At 42.3% G+C, this 19,687-nt stretch overlaps 1 protein-coding gene across 1 annotated transcript in view; it reads left to right on the top strand.

Moving 5' to 3' along the window:
- Positions 1–312: 312 nt before the first annotated feature.
- Positions 313–19,687, top strand: part of TM6SF1 (transmembrane 6 superfamily member 1) — a 32,787-nt gene continuing 13,412 nt past the window's right edge. The window contains exons 1-7 of the mRNA XM_044978630.1: positions 313–939; positions 4,393–4,496; positions 6,260–6,357; positions 10,658–10,761; positions 11,869–11,951; positions 13,306–13,427; positions 18,790–18,894. Coding sequence (XP_044834565.1) covers positions 848–939; positions 4,393–4,496; positions 6,260–6,357; positions 10,658–10,761; positions 11,869–11,951; positions 13,306–13,427; positions 18,790–18,894 — 708 coding nt within the window. The 5' untranslated portion in view covers positions 313–847. The remainder of the gene's footprint in view (positions 940–4,392; positions 4,497–6,259; positions 6,358–10,657; positions 10,762–11,868; positions 11,952–13,305; positions 13,428–18,789; positions 18,895–19,687) is intronic.

Raw genomic sequence — 19,687 nt, 5'->3', positions numbered from 1 at the left:
TAAATCTCCCCTGGACAGAATATTCCTCACCAGTTTTAAATACGCTGCCTTTCAATATAATTGCCTAGTCTCTTTGACTTTGTGTGCTTCACTCAACTTGCTGGAAGAAAACAGGCAGGTCGCTTTCACTTTTGTTTCTAGTCCAGTCACAGAGCTTGCTTGTGAGTTTCCTGCATTCAGTGCTGCACAACCAGAACACTGGAAGTCCAAGCCCGAGTCTGGTTTTACTCACATTTTGTTACAAACATGGGGAGAAAGGGGAAGTGGGCTCTGTTCTAACTGGCTCTTTAACCACTACAGCGGGAACAACTGCCTTGCACACTCACTTTCGCGCTGGGGACTCCTTGCTCCAGTGCACTGAGCTAATAACGCCCCGCGTTGGTTTGCAAGGGCAGCTGGCCCGGGACGATAAAGACCAGTGACTTTTCCAGGCCTCCCTGCCGCATGGGGCCATGAGCAGCGGGCCAGGGGTGCTGATGGCTCTTGGCTCAGCCAGGTCACAATAGCTCTCATGCCGCTGGCTGCGGGCGGAGGCAGAGTCCCGGGCGGCTGTGGAATGAAGCGAGGCAGCCGCAGTTGTCAGTCCCGTCACTGCTGCTGGAAGAACAACGGGGGGCTCCGGTTTCTGGCGCGGCGGGCGGCGTTAACCTTTGCGGCGCGCAGCCTGCCAGCGACGGGGGCTTTTGCCCACTAGCAGCGGGCGATGAGCGGGGCAGCCGGGCTGAGCCGCGGCCGCGGAGGGCAGGTGTGAGGGGCAGAGAGCGGCGCTCGGGCGGGGACCGCGGAGCTGGGCCATTGTCTCCGACCATGCGAAGCGCCCTGTGAGCCGAGCCGAGCCGCTGCTGGGATGAGCGCCTCGGCTGCCACCGGGGTCTTCGTCCTGTCCCTCACCGCCATCCCCGTCACTTACCTCTTCAACTTCTTAGCCGCCAGCAGCAGGTGAGTCCCGGCGGGGGGTGGGGGGGACCCCGTGCGCCCGGGCTGGGCTGGGAGTGGGGGACCGGGGGGCCGGGCAGGGCGCGCTCCCAGCCAGGCTGCTCGCTGCGCAGCGTATTTTTAGCAGCTGGGCATGGAAAGGACAAATGTGGACCCGAGAGGTACAACAATAGCCAGCGCCAAGGGAGTGGGCGGGCGAGGCCGCCGGCGCTGCGAGCTGAGGCCCCGGGGGGAGCTGAGTCCAGGAGGGTTGGAGGCTGAGAGCTTGGGGGTGGGGGTTAAGCTGGGACCAGGACAAGTGATTTAGGCGGGAGATGGGTGCAAAAGGCTGAGAGCTGGGATCTGGGTTTGGGCCTGAGGAGCTGAATGCTGGGGGCCTGGAGCAGGGCTGGGCTGGTGGAGCAAGAAGTTGTCTTCTGTTGGGGCAAAATCGCTCAGGTAAAGCAAAAATAAGTCGTCGTCCTTGTGGCACCTTAGAGACTAACACATTTATTGGAGCATAAGCTTTCCTGGGCTAGAATCCACTTCATCAGATGCATGGACTGGAGAATACAGGAGCAGGTATAAATGCATGAAAGGATGGGAGTTGCCTTACCAAGGCCTGGTCTACACTGGGGGGGGGGGTGTCGAACTAAGGTACGCACTAAGGTTCGAACTACTCACCCGTCCAGATGCCGTGGGATCGAAGTCCACGGCTCCCCCGTCGACTCCACCACCGCCATTCGCGGTGGTGGAGTTCCGGAGTCGACGGGAGCGCGTTCGGAGTTCGAACTATCACGTCTAGATTAGACGCGATAGTTCGAACTCCGAGAAGTCGAACTCACCGCGTCGACCCGCGCGGTAAGTATGGACCTACCCCAAGTGTGAGGTCAGTCTAACTAGACAAATAATTTAATAGCAGGATATCAAGGGAGGAAAATAACTTTTGAAGTGGTAAGAGAGTGACCCATTTCCAACAGTTGACAAGAAGGTGTGAGTAACAGTAGGGGGAAATTAGTATTGGGGAAATTAGGTTTAGTTTTGTAATGACCCAACCACTCCTAATCTGACGGTGTCCAGTTTACAAATTAATTCCAGTTCTGCAGTTTCACGTTGGGGTCTGTATTTGAAGTTTTTTTGTTGAAACTGCAGAACTGGCATGAAAGCTTATGCCTAAATAAATGTTAGTCTCTAAGGTGCCACAAGGACTCCTCGTTGTTTTTGCTGATACAGACTAACACGGCTACCACTCTGAAACCTGTCATCAGGTAAAGCAGTAAGATTAAACAAGAGGCATGGGAGGACATGGAAATCCTATATCAAGTTTTCAGGTATCAGCACTGTGGCTGTGGGAAGGGGTGGAGGAGAGATCTTGGGTGGAATTCCCTTTGGATACTGCAGATCCAAAGCCAGCCTGGATAAGTTCTTAATGGGTTTTTGTGCCCAGCCACAAAAATCCTTCAGAGTTTTCCCTTTCAAAACTGTGGAAGTCACCACACCATTCATAGTCAGTTCCAGAGTCATCAGAGCCTACGGTCACCATCATGCCCCCATAGAAGTCAGTTAAGGGTTTTGCTATTGACATCAGTGGGTGAAGAATCAGGTCCTAAGTCTTACTGCACTGGAGTAGTTTCCATTTTTCTGTATCTCATCATCCATGAGAGAGTTTCCTCAACTGTGCCCAACAAGAGGTCTCAGAAGACTTTCCACTGTTCTACAAAGTTCTACAAAAACTTTAGATAAACTTTTGATTTAAAATGTAGAAAAGGATCTTAAGAGTCTCTCTCCTAAGAAACTTCAGGACTAAAGGAGCGTAGGGACCCAGTTAGCATCAGATATGGCTGTATGCTCCACTGCCTAAACGTTTTTCAAAAAGTCAGTGCATGTAATAGACTGTGTTGCTGGTTTGGGTTGGAAGGGTCCAGATACTTCAGAGGTTTTTGTAATATTCAGTGGGCAGATTTCTAAAAAGTTAGTGCATGTTTGATTCATTGCCAATATTTCTTTCTAGTAGGTACACACCATTGTGCAGAAAGTCTGCATTTTATACAATTGAAGTACTCAATCCCGCAATCTTTACTCAGTAAATAGATCTAATGCAAGATCCACTAAGGCTGAATAGCAGAATTAAGATTGAAGGATCAAATCTGAAATGTAAAACAATTTTTAATGTCAGTTTTCATATTGTTTAAATATAACTAACTAATTTATTTTCTTGAGGAGAAAAATCAGACTTGTAACTAGTGTATCTTCTGAAACCATATCCTGATGTCTCCAATATTCAAAATACGTTTTTTTGAAAAACCTTATGGTTTACTGAATTCTCCCCATATTATTTTGTATATAAGCACAAAGGAGATAGATTGATCTCAAGAATCTGTCCTAAAGTGAATTTAGCACAATTTGCCAATCTAGAGATGTGAATAGATTTTAAATGAATTCTATTGAAATATTTTTTTTCTTGGGGAAGCTAATGTTTTCCTCTTTTCTCTCTGCGCCTTGAGTATTTCCATCATTTTCCCACCAGCACTTTACACACCCTCTAACATGCATCCTCCAGGGCTTGTATTACGGCCCCCATCCTTATGGAAAAGGAGGTCCTCCCTGCAGAACCCATCAACTCTATTAGTAAAGCATTCACGATGAGTCACACTAGCACTTCTCTCCAGAGCCTGAGAACACTTCTATAGCATTTCCTGTCCCTGGCAATCTAGGGTCTGGGAGAGGGAGGTCAGAAATTGAACCCAGAGCTATCATGGGGCACTGCACTATGCTACCCCTAGTTCTGGGCCAGCTGATCAATTTGTTTTTTTGTAATTTTACTTTGCAAACATGTCCTTTCACAGATAGGTACTTTTTTGTGGCATGTTCATAATGGTCCTTTCTGACCTAAAAATCTATGCATATATGACTTTCACAGCTATTTGTCCTAGTTTTTGCTAATGTCAGCATGGAAACTGAATTTGGTCTGACAATCTAGCTTTCTGGACTAGTTGTTTCTCAAGCTATTTTAGTATTTGCTTTTTATAGATTATCACATTAACAAGCAGGCATGGAAGGTCTGAAAAACAGTAAAAATGTATAATATAATAATAATAGGAGATATACCAATCTCCTAGAACTGGAAGGGACCTTGAAAGGTCATTGAGTCCAGCCCCCTGCCTTCACTAGCAGGACCAATTTTTTGCCCTGATCCCTAAGTGGCCCCCTCAAGGATTGAACTCACCCTGGGTTTAGCAGGCCACTGCTCAAACCACTGAGATATCCCTTCCTCCCCAGAGTCTAATATTGTAAACTCTGCAAGGATTTTAAAAACCAAAATTTTTCATTAGTAATTGCATTTAATTTAAGATTAAGGGAGTATTCTTTTGCTTCTGAAAAGTTATCCTTTTGAGGTTAGCCGATAAGAAAAACTGCAGAGTTGAAGGGGGCACATGGGTGCTTGTTTTTAATTCCCTATTTTTTTAATAATTTCAGTTCCTGGGCAATTGTAGCAGTTGGATTCCTGATTCTGATTTTCGTTGCTCTAGTAGCCTGTACTCTGGTCAAAAGGAAACCTCCAAAAGACCCACTTTTTTATGGTATGTATTAGCATAATCAAAGCTAATTAAGTATTTATTCATTGGTTTGAAAGTTACATCTCATGTGGACATATTTTATGGCTGTTACCATTTGTGTCTACAGAAGGGTAACATGCTTTTAACCTCTTAATGACTTTGGGCCCGATGATGTAGGGTGCTAAGTGGATTTTAACTTCCACTGGAAGTTGAATGAGCTCAGCAGGGGTTGAAATAGGGGGTGAGGGGAAAGGTAGTGCTAATCTTCAGCCTCTGCCAACAAACCAACTCCACCACTTGAAAGCCAAAATGAGATACTCACAGTGGACTGTAGAAAGGTTAAAAATATGCTCTGCTGGGCCCATTCAGTTTTGTTCCCCCTTGGTGGAGCTCAGGCGATACAGTGGACCTTATTGAACATGTCAGGCCTGGCTCCTCCTCACTGGGATCCATTCTCCTACTGGGCTTAGTGGGCTTCTTTGAGGTTTGTGCTCCTGCAGTGGTGTTTGGATTCCCCATTGGGCTCCATAGGGTTGACTGCCCCTAGATGATACAGATTGTCATAATCTGATCGTCTCTCTTCATTCTTGCACAATAAACATTCCACTAATAATATCAGTGTTAACACCAAAGTGTGATGAACGGGGTCGTTCTCACCTCTCCGTGCTATCGTTTTAGGCTGTCCAGAGACTCAGGCAAGCACCTTGGCATCCATACACTCTTTTCATATTTGAAGGTTATTGTCACAACCATAAAGCCGGGGAGATGTAATTGTTTTTTAAGTGAAATCTTATATACTGTCATGTGCTCCAGCCCCCTAATCATTTTTATTGCCCTCCACTGGACTCTTTCCAATTTTTCCACATCCTTCTTGTAGTGTGGGGCCCAAAACTGGACACAGTACTCCAGATGAGGCCTCACCAAAGTCAGATAGAGGGGAATGATCATGTCCCTCAATCTGCTGTCAATGCAGCCCAAAATCTTATATACTAGAGCACCATATGGCAACCTACAGGAAAAACTACTGGCTCATTTAGCTGCCTAAAGCTCCAGCCCTAGACCCCTCCACACCTGGCACGCAGAGCCCATAGCCCAGACCTACTGCGTATTTTTACCCTCTGCTACTCATCCCATACCCTTACACTTTTATCCTCCAAGGTGCTGCATATGTTCTGTGCTGCTGACAACTCTCACTTCATAAAAGACACTCCCTATGGAGTCACTGAGCACCTTGCAGACTAGGTTTCCTATGTGGTCATGGCTCATGATGGCAAAGCAGGTTCACCCTGCTCCACCCCAGAAAGGGCAAGTCACATTTTCCTTCCTTTTTCTGCCAGCCCCTCCCCTTCTTTCTTCTGAGTATAACTGGAATGTTCAGTTTTCCTCAAGGAAGATCAGATGTTTGCAACTGAGGCTGTCTACATTATATGATAGTTTCTAAGGGCTGCCCAGTCCTCTTCATGTGATGCTGATCACCCACTGAGGTCAGTAGGAGCTAAGCATGTGGATGTATGGAGTACATGTCATTAAGTGTAGCTATCTTGAAGAGTACACTTTGTGGCAAAATATTGGTATCTTAAAATATTTAAACTAGGTATTGCTGGGTAACAAGTTATATTGTCCTTTAGATATCTGTCTGGATGTTTTCCTCACAACAGATAAATCTCCCCCTAGTTAGATGTTAATCTCTTAACAGTTTAATATTTCAGACTATATATTGACAATCTGTGATTTGCAAGGCTTTTTATATACAGTAATTTCTTTTTTTTCTTTTCATATTATTACAGTTTATGCCGTATTTGCTTTTACCAGTGTAGTGAACCTTATAATAGGACTTGAACAGGATGGAATTATTGATGGATTCATGACCTACTACTTGAAAGAGGTAAACAATCATTTAGTTTATGAATTTAAAATCTTTACTATTGATGATCGAATAAAATCTTTATTATAAAAATGCCCCTGGCAGAAAAAAGCCATTAGAAAGTTAATGGGATATGAAGTTCAGTATTATAATTTATTTCATATGCCTTGGACATTGAAGAGGAAGATACTGTAATTTATTCGTTTTCATATAGGCTATGATGTATATTTACTACTGCAATTTGGCTTTTCTCTTAATAATATAAATAAGAGTACTTAATGTGTCCAAAATAATCTTCTTGGGTTTGATCTTACTCTCATTAAAGTCACTGATAAAACTTTCGTAGATTTCAAGACCCAGCATATTATTTCATTTAGTTGCAATAATACTGTTTATAGTGGACTTCTATGACATTTCTACTGAACTAGTTAATGCATGCATTTCTGCAGAACTTAATAGAAATTCAGTAGTCATTAATAGAGAGTTAAAGTGAAATATTACAAAACCTGTAAGCTTATCCTAGAAGAAAAATAATGAATCTTGTGTTTTTGCTTAATCCTTTTAATAAAAGGAACCAAAATAGAGTGAAAAACCTGATAGTGCCAGATATCAAGTTAGCAGAATCTGTTCCCTGCGGAATCTCAGTGTCCACCAAAAATAGCCTGATCCAACATTCACTGGTGTAATTGAAAAGATGCTATAGACTTCAGAGAAATTAGTTGGGCCCTATGAGCTTATATATCACCATCATTAATGTGCTCAACACTATTATTGGGTCTCTAGATTGTTAAATGTATCTTTGCTGAATTAAATCAGTCTTTACATTTCATCACTGATATATATGTCATAACTTCAGATTTTTGAACATTCTTTTTTTTAGAAACAGGAATTTCCCATTACGTTGCAGACCAATGATTGCTGTTTCAGTCGTGTCCCCAAATACTGAAGAGCAAGGCATACCCTCCCCACCAGAAATGCACCTAATTTTGCAATATTATGCTCTAAAGCTGGGATCAGGAACCTTTGGCACACGGCCCATCAGGGAAATCCGCTGGCGGGCCAGGACGGTTTGTTTACCTGCAGCGTCTGCAGGTTCGGCCGATCGCAGCTCCCACTGGCCACGGTTCGCCGTTCCAGACCAATGGGAGCTGTGGGAAGTGGTGGCCAGCACATCCCTCGGCCTATGCCACTTCCCACAGCCCCCATTGGCCTCGAATGGTGAACTGCAGCCAGTGGGAGCTGTGATTGTCCAAACCTGCGGACGCAGCAGGTAAACAAACAGTCCTGGCCCGCCAGCAGATTTCCCTGACGGGCTGCGTTCCAAAGGTTGCTGATCCCTGCTCTAAAGGGTGTGTCTATATGGAAGTTATTTCATCCTAACCCCGGATAATGATATGGATGCCTTGAAACATAGAATTATAGAATATCAGGGTTGGAAGAGACCTCAGGAGGTCATCTAGTCCAACCCCTTGCTCAAAGCAGGACCTAATCCCCAACTAAATCATCCCAGCCAGGGCTTTGTCAAGCCTGACCTTAAAAACCTCTAAGGAAGGAGATTCCACCACCTCCCAAGGTGACCCATTCCAATGCTTCACCACCCTTCTAGTGAAAAAGTTTTTCCTAATATCCAACCTAAACCTCCCCCACTGCAACTTGAGACCATTACTCCTTGTTCTGTCATCTGCTACCACTGAGAACAGTCTAGATCCATCCTCTTTGGAACCCCCTTTCAGGTAGTTGAAAACAGCTATCAAATACCCCCTCATTCTTCTCTTCTGCAGACTAAACAATCCCAGTTCCCTCAACCTCTCCTCATAAGTCATGTGCTCCAGCCCCCTAATCATTTTTATTGCCCTCCGCTGGACTCTTTCCAATTTTTCCACATCCTTCTTGTAGTGTGGGGCCCAAAACTGGACACAGTACTCCAGATGAGGCCTCACCAAAATCAGATAGAGGGGAACGATCATGTCCCTCGATCTGCTGTCAATGCTCCTACTTATACAGCCCAAAATGCTGTTAGCCTTCTTGGCAACAAGGGCACACTGTCGACTCATATCCAGCTTCTCATCTACTGTTACCCCTAGGTCCTTTTCTGCAGAACTGCTGCCTAGCCGTTCGGTCCCTAGTCTGTAGCAGTGCATAGGATTCTTCCGTCCTAAGTGCAGGACTCTGAACTTGTCCTTGCTGAACCTCATGAGATTTCTTTTGGCCCAATCCTCTAATTTGTCTAGGTCCCTCTGTATCCTATCCCTACCCTCCAGCGTATTTACCACTCCTCCCAGTTTAGTGTAATCTGCAAACTTACTGAGGGTGCAATCTACCATCCTCCAGATCAGGGGCGGGCAAACTTTTTGACCTGAGGGCTGCATCGGGTTTCAGAAATTGTATAGAGGGCCAGTTAGGGGAGGGAGGAGGTCATGGCCCGGTTCCCACCTGCTATCTGCCACCCCCCACGGGACCTCTGCCCCATCCACACACCCCCACTCCCTGTCCCCCCCCAGATCCCCACCCCTGACTGCCCCCCGCTGCCCCATCCAACCCTTGGTCTCATTCCTGATGGCCCCCTCAGGACTCCTGCCCCATCCAACCACCCCTTCTCCCTGTCCCCTGACTGCTCCCAGAACCCCTACCCCATCCAACCCCCCTCCCCTTCCTGACTGCTCCCCTGGGACCCTTGTCCCCATTCAACCCCCTATTCCCCCTGCCCCAACCCCTATCCACACCCCTGCCACCTGACCACCCCCCCGAACTCCCCTGCCCTCTATCCAACGCCCCCTGCTCCCTGCCCCCTTACCACGCAGCTCGGAGCACCAGGTCAGGCCCGGCTCTGCAGCTGCGCTGTCCCAGGGACTCACTGCCCTGCCTCCCAGAGCATTGCACTGGTGGTGGAGCAAGCGAGCTGAAGCTGCGGAGGAAGGGGGAACAGCAGGGGAGGGGCCAGGGGTGAGCCTCCTGGGCCAGGCAGGATGGTTTTGCGGGCCAGATGTGGCCCGTGGGCCATAGTTTTCCCACCTCTGCTCCAGATCATTAATGAAGATATTGAACAAAACCGGCCCCAGGACTGACCCTTGGGGCAATCCGCTTGATACCGACTGCCAACTAGACGCGGAGCCATTGACAACTACCCGTTGAGCCCGACGATCTATCCAGCTTTCTATACACCTTATAGTCCATTTATCCAGCCCATACTACTTTAACTTGCTGGCAAGAATACTCTGGGAGACTGTATCAAAAGCTTTGCCAAAGTCAAGGAATAACACGTCCACTGCTTTCCCCTCATCCACAGAGCCAGTTATCTCATCATAGAAGGCAATTAGGTTAGTCAGGCATGACTTGCCCTTGGTGAATCAATGCTGACTGTTCCTGATCACTTTCCTCTCCTCTAAGTGCTTCAAAATTGATTCCTTGAGGACCTGCTCCATGATTTTTCCAGGGACTGAGGTGAGGCTGACTGGCCTGTAGTTCCCCGGATCCTCCTCCTTCCCTTTTTTAAAGGAGTCCAGGAGAGCTGGCTGTATATTAAAGAATCCTTATTGAGGTTGCAGGAACAAATCATCCCCATGTGTAGAAAGAATAGTAAATATGGCAGGCAACCAGCCTGGCTTAACAGTGAAACCCTTGCTGATCTTAAACACAAAAAAGAAGCTTACAAAAAGTAGAAGATTGGACAGATGACCAGGGAGGAGTATAAAAATATTGCTCAGGCATGCAGGAGTGAAATCAGGAAGCCCAAATCACACTTGGAGTTGCAGCTAGCAAGGGATGTTAAGAGTAACAAGAAGGGTTTCTACAGGTATGTTAGCAACAAGGTGGTGGTCAGGGAAAGTGTGGGCCTCTTACTGAATGGGGGAGGCAACTTAGTGACAGAGGTTGTGGAAAAAGCTAATGAACTCATGCTTTTTTTGCGTCTGTCTTCACGAACAAGGTCAGCTCCCAGAATTCTGCACTGGGCTGCACAGTATGGGGAGGAGGTGACCAGCCCTCTGTGGAGAAAGAAGTGGTTCAGGACTATTTAGAAAAGCTGGATGAGCACAAGTCCATGGGACCAGATGCACTGCATCCGAGGTTGCTAAAGGAGTTGGCGGATGTGATTGCAGAGCCATTGGCCATTATCTTTGAAAACTCCTGGCTATCAGGGCGAGGTCCTGGATGACTGGAAAAAGGCTAACATGAGAGTTGGCAGCCAGAAAAAATTGGATCCCTAGACTGAATGAACACCAATCACTTTACTCCAGCCTGTTTACCTGCTATTCTTAATACACTTCTAAGGTTTATTGAATCTCCTTTGCCATTGCACTGTTTTAAAATCCATTTTCTTTAGGGCGAGCCTCATCTGAACACTGCATATGGCCATGTGATCTGCTATTGGGATGGTTCTGCGCATTATCTGATGTATCTTTTAATGGTGGCAGCTATTTCGTGGGAGTAAGTCAGTCTGATGTTTGTGTACCATTTGTTTAGCTTTCCACACCCCTGTATAAGCCACAAAGGAAATTCATTTCCTGTGGTGGTGCAATGTTTAGATGTTAGAGTTTTTTAAATATTATTTTGTGCTGTGTAAATTCCTTGGGTCAAATTAAGCCCTACTGCAATTCCATTACTCTTTTCAGAGTTAGATCACAACTGGATTTGGCCTCTTGTTTCAGATGCACAAAGGGGAGCAAATAAAGAATCCGTGTTCTCTTGCCTTTGCACTATAATTCAAAATGGACACAGTTAATTAGTTCGGTTAATGAGTGTTTTGTGATGTTGTTGATTTTATTAATTATTATTATTGCTGAACTTGATGTAGGCAGCAGAACAAAAATTCTACCATGACTTTTATCTGGAAGATTTACTGTATAGAGCAAAACACAGTGCATTTGTACAATTTATATTAGCTAAGCAGAAAGTGGAAATCCTAAAGAGAATGCATGTTCAGACTCCATGGTATCATTATTTCAAGAGAGCAGAACAGTGTCTTGATCAAGACGTCATGGTCTTCTTTCTTTGATTCTACCAGGAAGTACTGTGTAAATAAAGAGATAGTAATAATTTCTGGAATATAAGAGTCTTATGTTGCTTACTCTTGTGGAAAGAGTTAAAGAAAATAATTAATTAAATGCACATTGCAGGGGAAAATATTTCAAAATATACTGTTTTGAAACATCAATCTTCTGCTAACATAAGCATTAAAGCAAATTATTTTCAAAGCCTTGTGCAACAGGTGCCCACTCAGCCCTTCTGTGAGTAAAACCTCCCACAAAACAGGTAATTAAACATACAATTCCATATTGCTCATATAATTATCTTGTTTATACACAAAAATGCAGAGTATCCCCCCATAGGTTTGTTTCTATCACTCCTCTGTGCCCACCATTCACCACCACATTAGGCCCAGATCTTCAAAGGGTGCTAGGCAGCTAAATACCTTTGAGGTTCTCAGCCTTCTCTCTTAACATGCTACCAGCAGAAATCAGTATCATCTCTGAGGGCAGTTTTTGACAGTAGTGTTCTAAGGATGGTGCATTAAATCAATTATTTCTGTTTCAGAGAAAGTTACAGAACCATTGGCCTATACTGGTTAGGATCCATTGTCATGAGCATTATTGTCTTTATGCCTGGAACTATTGTGGGTAAGGAGATAATTCATATAACCAACTCTCTCATGTGAAGCATGAAAATTGTTTTGTTTTCTACTTCCTATACTGGGTTAATAAAAAATAAGGCTGCCTAACCTCATAACCAAAATATAGTATATTGCTCGTTACTTTAATATAACGTTGGAGGGACTTCAGGAATATAAACAGATCAGTTAACCAGATACTTTACTTTGGGAAGTGTGTGGATTTACCATTCCATGCCAACAAGAAAAAGTATATCATCTTATTTTGCTATCGGCAATAAGGCTGTGATCCAAAGCACACAAGTCAATAGAAAAATTCTCATTGACTTAAATAACTATATCTGTTTGTTATTAGTGTTTAAAAATTGTTCATCTATGGATTAGCATAAAGAGCACTTGTTGCTTTACAGTACAGATGTCAGGGGTCAGGCAAAAGGCATCCAAAGGCACTTTAGGACAAATGAATTTAGAGCTGCTGGGGCTTGAGAAGTTGTTATTAAATCATGTTTATGTCATGCAATTGTTGACTTGAAATGCTTTAAACTTTCCTTAAATAAATAATTTCCTTCTTGCAAAAAGCCTAACATGATTTTTCAAAAGATGAAGGGGGGGGGGAGAGGGAGGTTAGACACACTACTGCCATAAATTAATGTTAATGTGTTTACAACTATTAGTTGGCTTTGAAAATCTCAGCCCAGGTATTTATAGCTAGAATGGAGCATTCATGGTTGAGCCTGATCAGTCCACACAGAAGCTCTTCACCTCTCTCCTATACAAGCTCAAGATCTCTGATTTTTAGGGAGTCCTCTCTGTCACTGATTTTGACCTGATCCTCAGCTGATATAAAAAGCACAGTCTCCACTGATTTATAGCAGCTGAGGATCTGGCCCAGAAATTTTTGGGTTTTTTTGTAACCCTTTTCCAAGCATTGTCACTGCCCTGCATTAGAGACCAAGATTTAGTAAGCAGAGCATAATATCAGACTCAAAAGTGTCAGTTTTTCTTTTGTGAAAGATGCCTTTATCTAGAGCAGGTTGTATTAACAGCTTTCTGAGCTCTTCCTTCCCTGTGGGTATGTAGAAAAGAGGTCAGTGGCTGAGGCAGCTGGCTGTCACAAACAGAAAATCTCATCACAACACACCATACTGTATCTAGTTGTTACCTGCTTGTGTGTCTCTTCCATTTTCCAGCACAGGCTTTTCCACCAGCTTTGTATGCTGGGTTGCAAGCATTTAAAAAGCTTTTTACATTCAGCATTATTGTAGCTGTTTGATGTGGATGCTCCATCGGATATGCTGTAATTTTCTCCATATACAGTTAGTATACAAATTCTTCACATGTTTTATGATTATTTCTTTTAATAGGTAAATATGGAGCAAGAATGTGTCCTGCTTCTTTCTTAAATGTACCATATATTTGTCTTCCTATATGGGCTGGGTTCAGAATCTATAATCATCCTTCAGTGACTTACAATACTCCCATCAAGGTAATGTTACTGTATTAAAATATAAACTACTGTACTAATAGCATTAAAAAGACTAAAAACTTGCTCATTATTCCTGCAGAGTTTTAGTGGCGTGCACTGTAATGATTTATTATGTTTGTAATGGAGATTGATGGAGGATCATTCAGGCATGGCAAAAACATCCCTGCTGCATTCTTCATACAGAGGAGTTGCATCTTACGCAGGGGTTAGGTTCTGAAGTCAGCGCATAAGGCGAAAATCATGTATAGTCAAACACTCATTGAGTGGAATGGTGGGCGAAATCGCCCTCACTACAGGTACAGTATTTAAATTGTTATTTTTCTCTTTTTGTTTTGCCGAGCGTGTATAGTTAAAATCGTGTAAGTTAAATGTGCCTATGATATGACTCCACTGTATAAGATAATATTTTAGTTAGTTTCATTGTGGAGTGCAGAGGGAAGCAAGGTGATTAGGTGGTTAGAGTGAAGGACTAGGGGTGAGGATCTCAGGGCAGATCTATGCTTAAAATGCTACAGTGGTGCACGGTAGTGCTTCAGTGAAGGTGCTACTACGCTGATGGGAGAGCATCTCCTGTCAATATAGTTAATCCACCTCTGCAAGAGACAGTGGCTATGTCAATAGGAGAAGCTCGCCTGCTGACATAGTGCTGTCCATATCAGGGTTTAGGTAGGTATAACTATATCGCTCAGGGGTGTGGATTTTTTTTTTTACATAGTTTCACTGACATAAGTTTGTAACATAGACTTGCCCTCAATGTATCACCTTTATAGTCCACGTGCCTCAGTTTCCCCATCTATAAAACATGGATAGTGATACTTCCCCAGCTTTGTAAAGCTCCTTATGATACTAAGATAAAGGTGCTATATAACTACAGATAGTAATATTATGTAGATTACTGTGAGATTTCATATAATTGAACACCTGCTTGCTTTTTTAAATCTTTGCATTGCATGCTATTGGGTTTTATATCTGAGATATATTATCATGATATGTAGTAAGGAAGTGATTTTGTGTTACCCACCTTATACCTATCCAAAGCTCATTTTTACATTCATCTTCATCTGCATCTTCACAAACTAGCTAGACCTTTTCCCTAGGACTCTGTAATTGGGCAACAATAGGATTAGTTGGGCAGTCACAATATGCAACATTTGTTTATGCACAATTTCATGCATTGAGAAAAAAGGTTACCTGAAAAGTAGAGCAAAGAATGACACGACGTGTAGCTATTTGTGGCTAGAGGCAGCCAGGCTTACTGCCAGAGCACATTCCAAACCCATTTTGAGTGTCAACATATAATGTATTAATAGTATTTGTATTACAAAAGCACCCTGAGGCCTCAGACAGATCCATTTTGTGGTAGGCACCGTATATATGGCTAACAGGAGACAGGTCTTACCCCTGAACGTTCAGAAATCTAACAGGCTCTCTGTGTACAGGTGATCTTGCAGGACACACTCATTGAAGAAGATGCACTGGAAGATTTTCAAGAAGCTTGTGAAAGACATCAATAATGGTTCTATTGCAGTAAAGGATTTTGGGGGCAGTGAGGCAGGTACAACTCCTAAATCTGAGTCCCAAGAGGCATGTCTGAATAGCTTTTGCCTTATAAATTAGGATTCATTTCCATGGAAGCCAGATAGGGGAAAGCTCAGTGGATCTTCCAAACTGAAACTGTAGAGAGGATTTGAGTAATATGTAAACAGAACCCTCAGAAATCTAATGAAAGGCATAAAAATGGGATAGAGTCAAGCTACCTGGACCAAAGCACTGTTTGGTCATGTTGATAGTTGCTTCTTATGTAACAACATGTATTAGTGAGGTGAATATGGTGTTTGCGTAGAGGTGGATAAAAGTTTCAATTTGCCCTCCTAGCCCCAAGAACTGTACAGAAATTGCTGCCTATAGCTAAAATATGGTAGCTCATTTGCAGAAGCATGGCCAAGCTTCTTATGTTTATGAAGTTAGTAATTACTACTACTTTGTTAACCAGATTTAGTGTCACATTGATGCATATTTCAATCAAGCTTAACTTTTAAAAGATTTTGTTTAAAAAAGGCAAATGCATGGAAAGCAGGTGTTTAAACACTTTTTTTAATTTCAGTTTTTACTGAACAGCTCTTTTGTATGTAAAAATTAAGCTTTTTAGTTTCTATTCTCTGAAGGTCATAGTAAGTCCTCAGTGTAATTCTAAATATAGAATCTTTTCATCCATACTTTAGATTTTTTTCATGAAATTGCCTTTCCTGTTGGAAAATAGAACTACATCTTCACAGCTAATTTATGATCTGTAGAAGACAAGAATACACCTCTACTCTGATATAACGCTGTCCTCGAGAGCCAAAAAATCTTATCGCGTTATAGGTGAAACCGCGTTATACTAAACTTGCTTTGATCCACTGGAGCACGCAGTCCCCCCCCCCCCAGAGCGCCGCGTTATATCCGAATTCGTGTTATATCAGGTCACATTATATTGGGGTAGAGGTATAGTTGAGAACCTATCACACATACTTATGTTTAGAAACTGTATACTTCAAAATTCTGTGGAAAATGAAATAAAACCAATTGTAATATTTTAGGCGATCCTAAATGCAATCTAGTTTTCAGAAAATAGTTGTTCTTAATACTGATTTGTTTAATTAATAATTCACCATACTAAATCCTACAAGGATTTGGCTCCTTTTCAGCAGATCTTTTAAATATTTACAATCAGATTGAAAATCCAATTTTAATTTTTGAACTAGCATTATTCAGAGACAATAAGGGAATTAGGAAACAAATGGCATGATAGTTCTTAAAAATGTACAAATATATACAAAGTAATTACATTAAAACATTATTGGAATCAATTTATATAGTGTTGCGTAAGCCATTCATTGTTACAGACTTACTACAAACCAGTTAAATACATACACTTGGATAACAGACAAGCTTCACTTGTTTTCAAAGCATAGAGGCATGGGAGAGTTATGCCACAGTTTAGAATCAAACTGAGCTGTAATATGGTATTTACAGGGCTTGGTGGATAGGTCTATAAATGTACTAGTAACTCAGGGAACAGTCTCAAGTAATTTAAGTTCAGGAAAAGTTAATGAGATGGAGAGCAAAGCATAAATTCAGCTTTGCACATGAATTCTGGTGGGACCAGTTTTGTTGCAGTCAGCCTGTTGACACTAGGAGATTGTTCTGAGCTCTTAGAGCCTGAGCCTGGGAGGTGCCCCAAACAAGGCACTCAGCATAGATTAGGGAATTGGGAGAAAATTCTAATTGCACCTGCAGACTGTCTTCTGACATACAAAACAGCAGCATCAGCAAGACTTGTGAGAAGTTGGTTTGTTGTTTTCAGCAGAAGGGAAGCCAGCAGTGGATCAACTTTGACCTGACAGGAGCTGTTGTTGCATTTAATTCATGTCAGGGTACATTGGTATGACTTTGCTGTATTAAAAAGAGAGAGATGGGCACAATAACTCAGTAGACAAGGTATTTCAGTCCAGCACTAAGCCTTTGCACAATGTGTTGGCCTATCTTTCTACTTTCTTTAGAGCTTTACATTTGCTTTGCATTGCCTTTATGTAAATATATACATACAGAAAAGAAAAGGCATGAGTTCTCGGTATCCCTATAGAAACTTAACAGACAAAGTCTATTGGGTAGGTTTGTCCTCATTGTTACCTTGGCTAATCATTCTAACTGCTGTGTACATAACAGTGCTGTGGTTTTGTGTCACTCATAAATATATATGTCAGGTTACTGTCTCCTTTTAGAGAAAGGTGTAATATATACATTTAAAGTTCAGCCTTCACGCAGTAGTAAAATGGAAACAATCCATTGACTTTACAATTATTCTTTTATAGTTCCATCTTAAAATAATTTGTAACATTACTCCCTTGTTTTTCCCATTAATACTATTGGGTTAAACACATTCTTTGCCTATGACATTGTAAACACTCCTATAGCAGGCTTTGATACCTTAAATATTATAGAGTAACACAGGTCTAAAACATAATTGTCTTACGCACATGAGCCTACCTATTGATCTAGTATGAGGCAGCAAGAAGAAGACACAGCAGAACTGCCTCTGCTGAAAATTTCTGTTTCTGAAAATTTACCCATTTTAACAATTTTATGAAGTAAACAGCCCTACATATAGGAAGTGTTTTTAATTTTTGTTAAACTATGAGCCAAATTCTGTAGTCCTTGCTTAGGAGTTTTGCCTGAAAAATACTTTCTTCTGTTCTGTCATTTGAACATGAATATTTATAATTATGTCATTGCACAACATATTTTGAGACAGTAATGCAATAATATATAATAAGGAAATCCATCATGTAGGAGGTCTTTTTGTGGTGTGCCTATCAATGCATGGATTGTCGTTCAAAAGGGAAATGGAAATGAGCGAGTCATATAAATGCAGTGTTTTTAAATGAAGAAGATGGCTTGTTTGCTCAATTGCAAGGAGATTGCACCTGGTGTGTATGTTGGGCAAGAGTGCATAATGGTGAAAAAAAATTGCATCCTGGAATGAAGGTTTGAGTGAAAACTCTGCAGTGAGTGAGCTCTCACAATTGCCCCAAACTATTTATCATCTGAGGTACTTATACAGCTTCCATTACATCAGCATGCCTCACATATTTACCCCCACAACATTCCTCTGAGGGAGGGATCATCTTTGTTTTACTGCAAGGGAACAGAAGCTTATGACAACTCGCCCAACATCTCATAGGAAGTTGGTGTCAGAATAGGGAAGTGAAACTGGGTCTCCGGTGTCCTAGGCTACCACATTAGCCACTGGGTCATCCTTCCTCTCTTAGTCAGCCACTTGATAAATAAATATTGGATATGTATTTATGATTACATAATACATTTTCTTATGAGCCCACGTAAATGGGTATGCACTGGTTTTTAGAAATAAAATGGGCATACATAAAATACTCAGTGGTGCAACTAGGGTGGGTATGAGGAAGCCATTTTATTATCTTGTGTAAATTACCGTGTAAAGTGTCACTAACTGATGAAAGGTAAGCCATTCAACATGGAGATTGACACTGATCCTCACTCAGGTGGACCATTAGAGAATCTTCTTAAAGTGTGGGTTAGCTTTAACTTTGAATGGTAGGGGCCTGATTCTGCTTTCTGTTATATCATTGAAACATTGTTATATTATTACATACAGAAATGCTGTTGCTCCCCCTTATACACTCAAATCAATAGAGTGACTCTGCATTTACATTAGAGTAGCTGAGTGCAGATGCTGCCCCACTGGCTCCTGTCAGGGTGTTTCACCACCTTAACTTTCTTTAGAGACAGATTTGAAATTAATGTAGAATTTATGATCTACTCTTAACCCTATATTGTATTGTAGGTGGTTCAGAAAGTCCAGAAGAAAGGACTCCTGAGAAGACCACTAGATCTAATGCTGGCTATATATCTCATCCTCGCAACTGGGTTTTGCATATTTAGGGGCATGGTAAGTGTAAGGGGCAATAACGACCTGGGATCTCTAAGTTTTATTCACAAAGCTTTTACATCTGTTGCTTTTCAAAAGGAAGAATTTTTGTATGTGAAAAAACCAAGGGCCCAATCAGCTCCCAAGTAAATGGAAAACTTCTCACTGGGAGCAGGACTGGGCCCTAAGAATATGAAGGAGAAATGAAGTGTCTGTGGCATTATTAGAGAGACAAGGTGGATGAGGTAATACCTTTTATTGGACCAACTTCTGTTGGTGAAAGAGACAAGCTTTAGAGCTTACACAGAGCTCTTCTGTAAGCTCCTCTCTCCAACCAACAGAAATTGGTCCAATTAAAGATATTACCTCACCCACCTTGTCTCTCTAATATTCTGGGACCGACACAGCTTCAACACTGCATGTGGCATTATTGTAATTACTGTAGCTTTGCCTCTCCATTTGCATTGTGTGAAACTTTTTTTCTGAAAGGGATTAGCCATATGACCCCCCCATGAGCAACAGAGTAATGATAGCCCAAGTGTGGCTCAATGACCTAAAAAGCATGTCATTCATTGTGTTTTTTGGTGGTCTACTGTTAATATTTTAATAAGCAATAGCATGGATGCACACAAGCTAAATTAAATCTGCATTCACGTCTTTCTAAAACATAGACATGTAACTAAACTCACAGAAAAACATGCAGCTTATATTATGAGTGAGAGAGTAGAATCTTTTTATTTGAGAACTATGTTGGGTTTATCCCAAGTCTCCTGAAATTGTAAATGTCTCATTCTTGCCTATCAAGTATAGATAA

This window comes from Mauremys mutica, chromosome 11 (genome assembly GCF_020497125.1).
Source record: "Mauremys mutica isolate MM-2020 ecotype Southern chromosome 11, ASM2049712v1, whole genome shotgun sequence".
NCBI lineage: Eukaryota > Metazoa > Chordata > Testudines > Geoemydidae > Mauremys > Mauremys mutica.
This window is presented reverse-complemented; position numbering and strand designations above follow the sequence as displayed.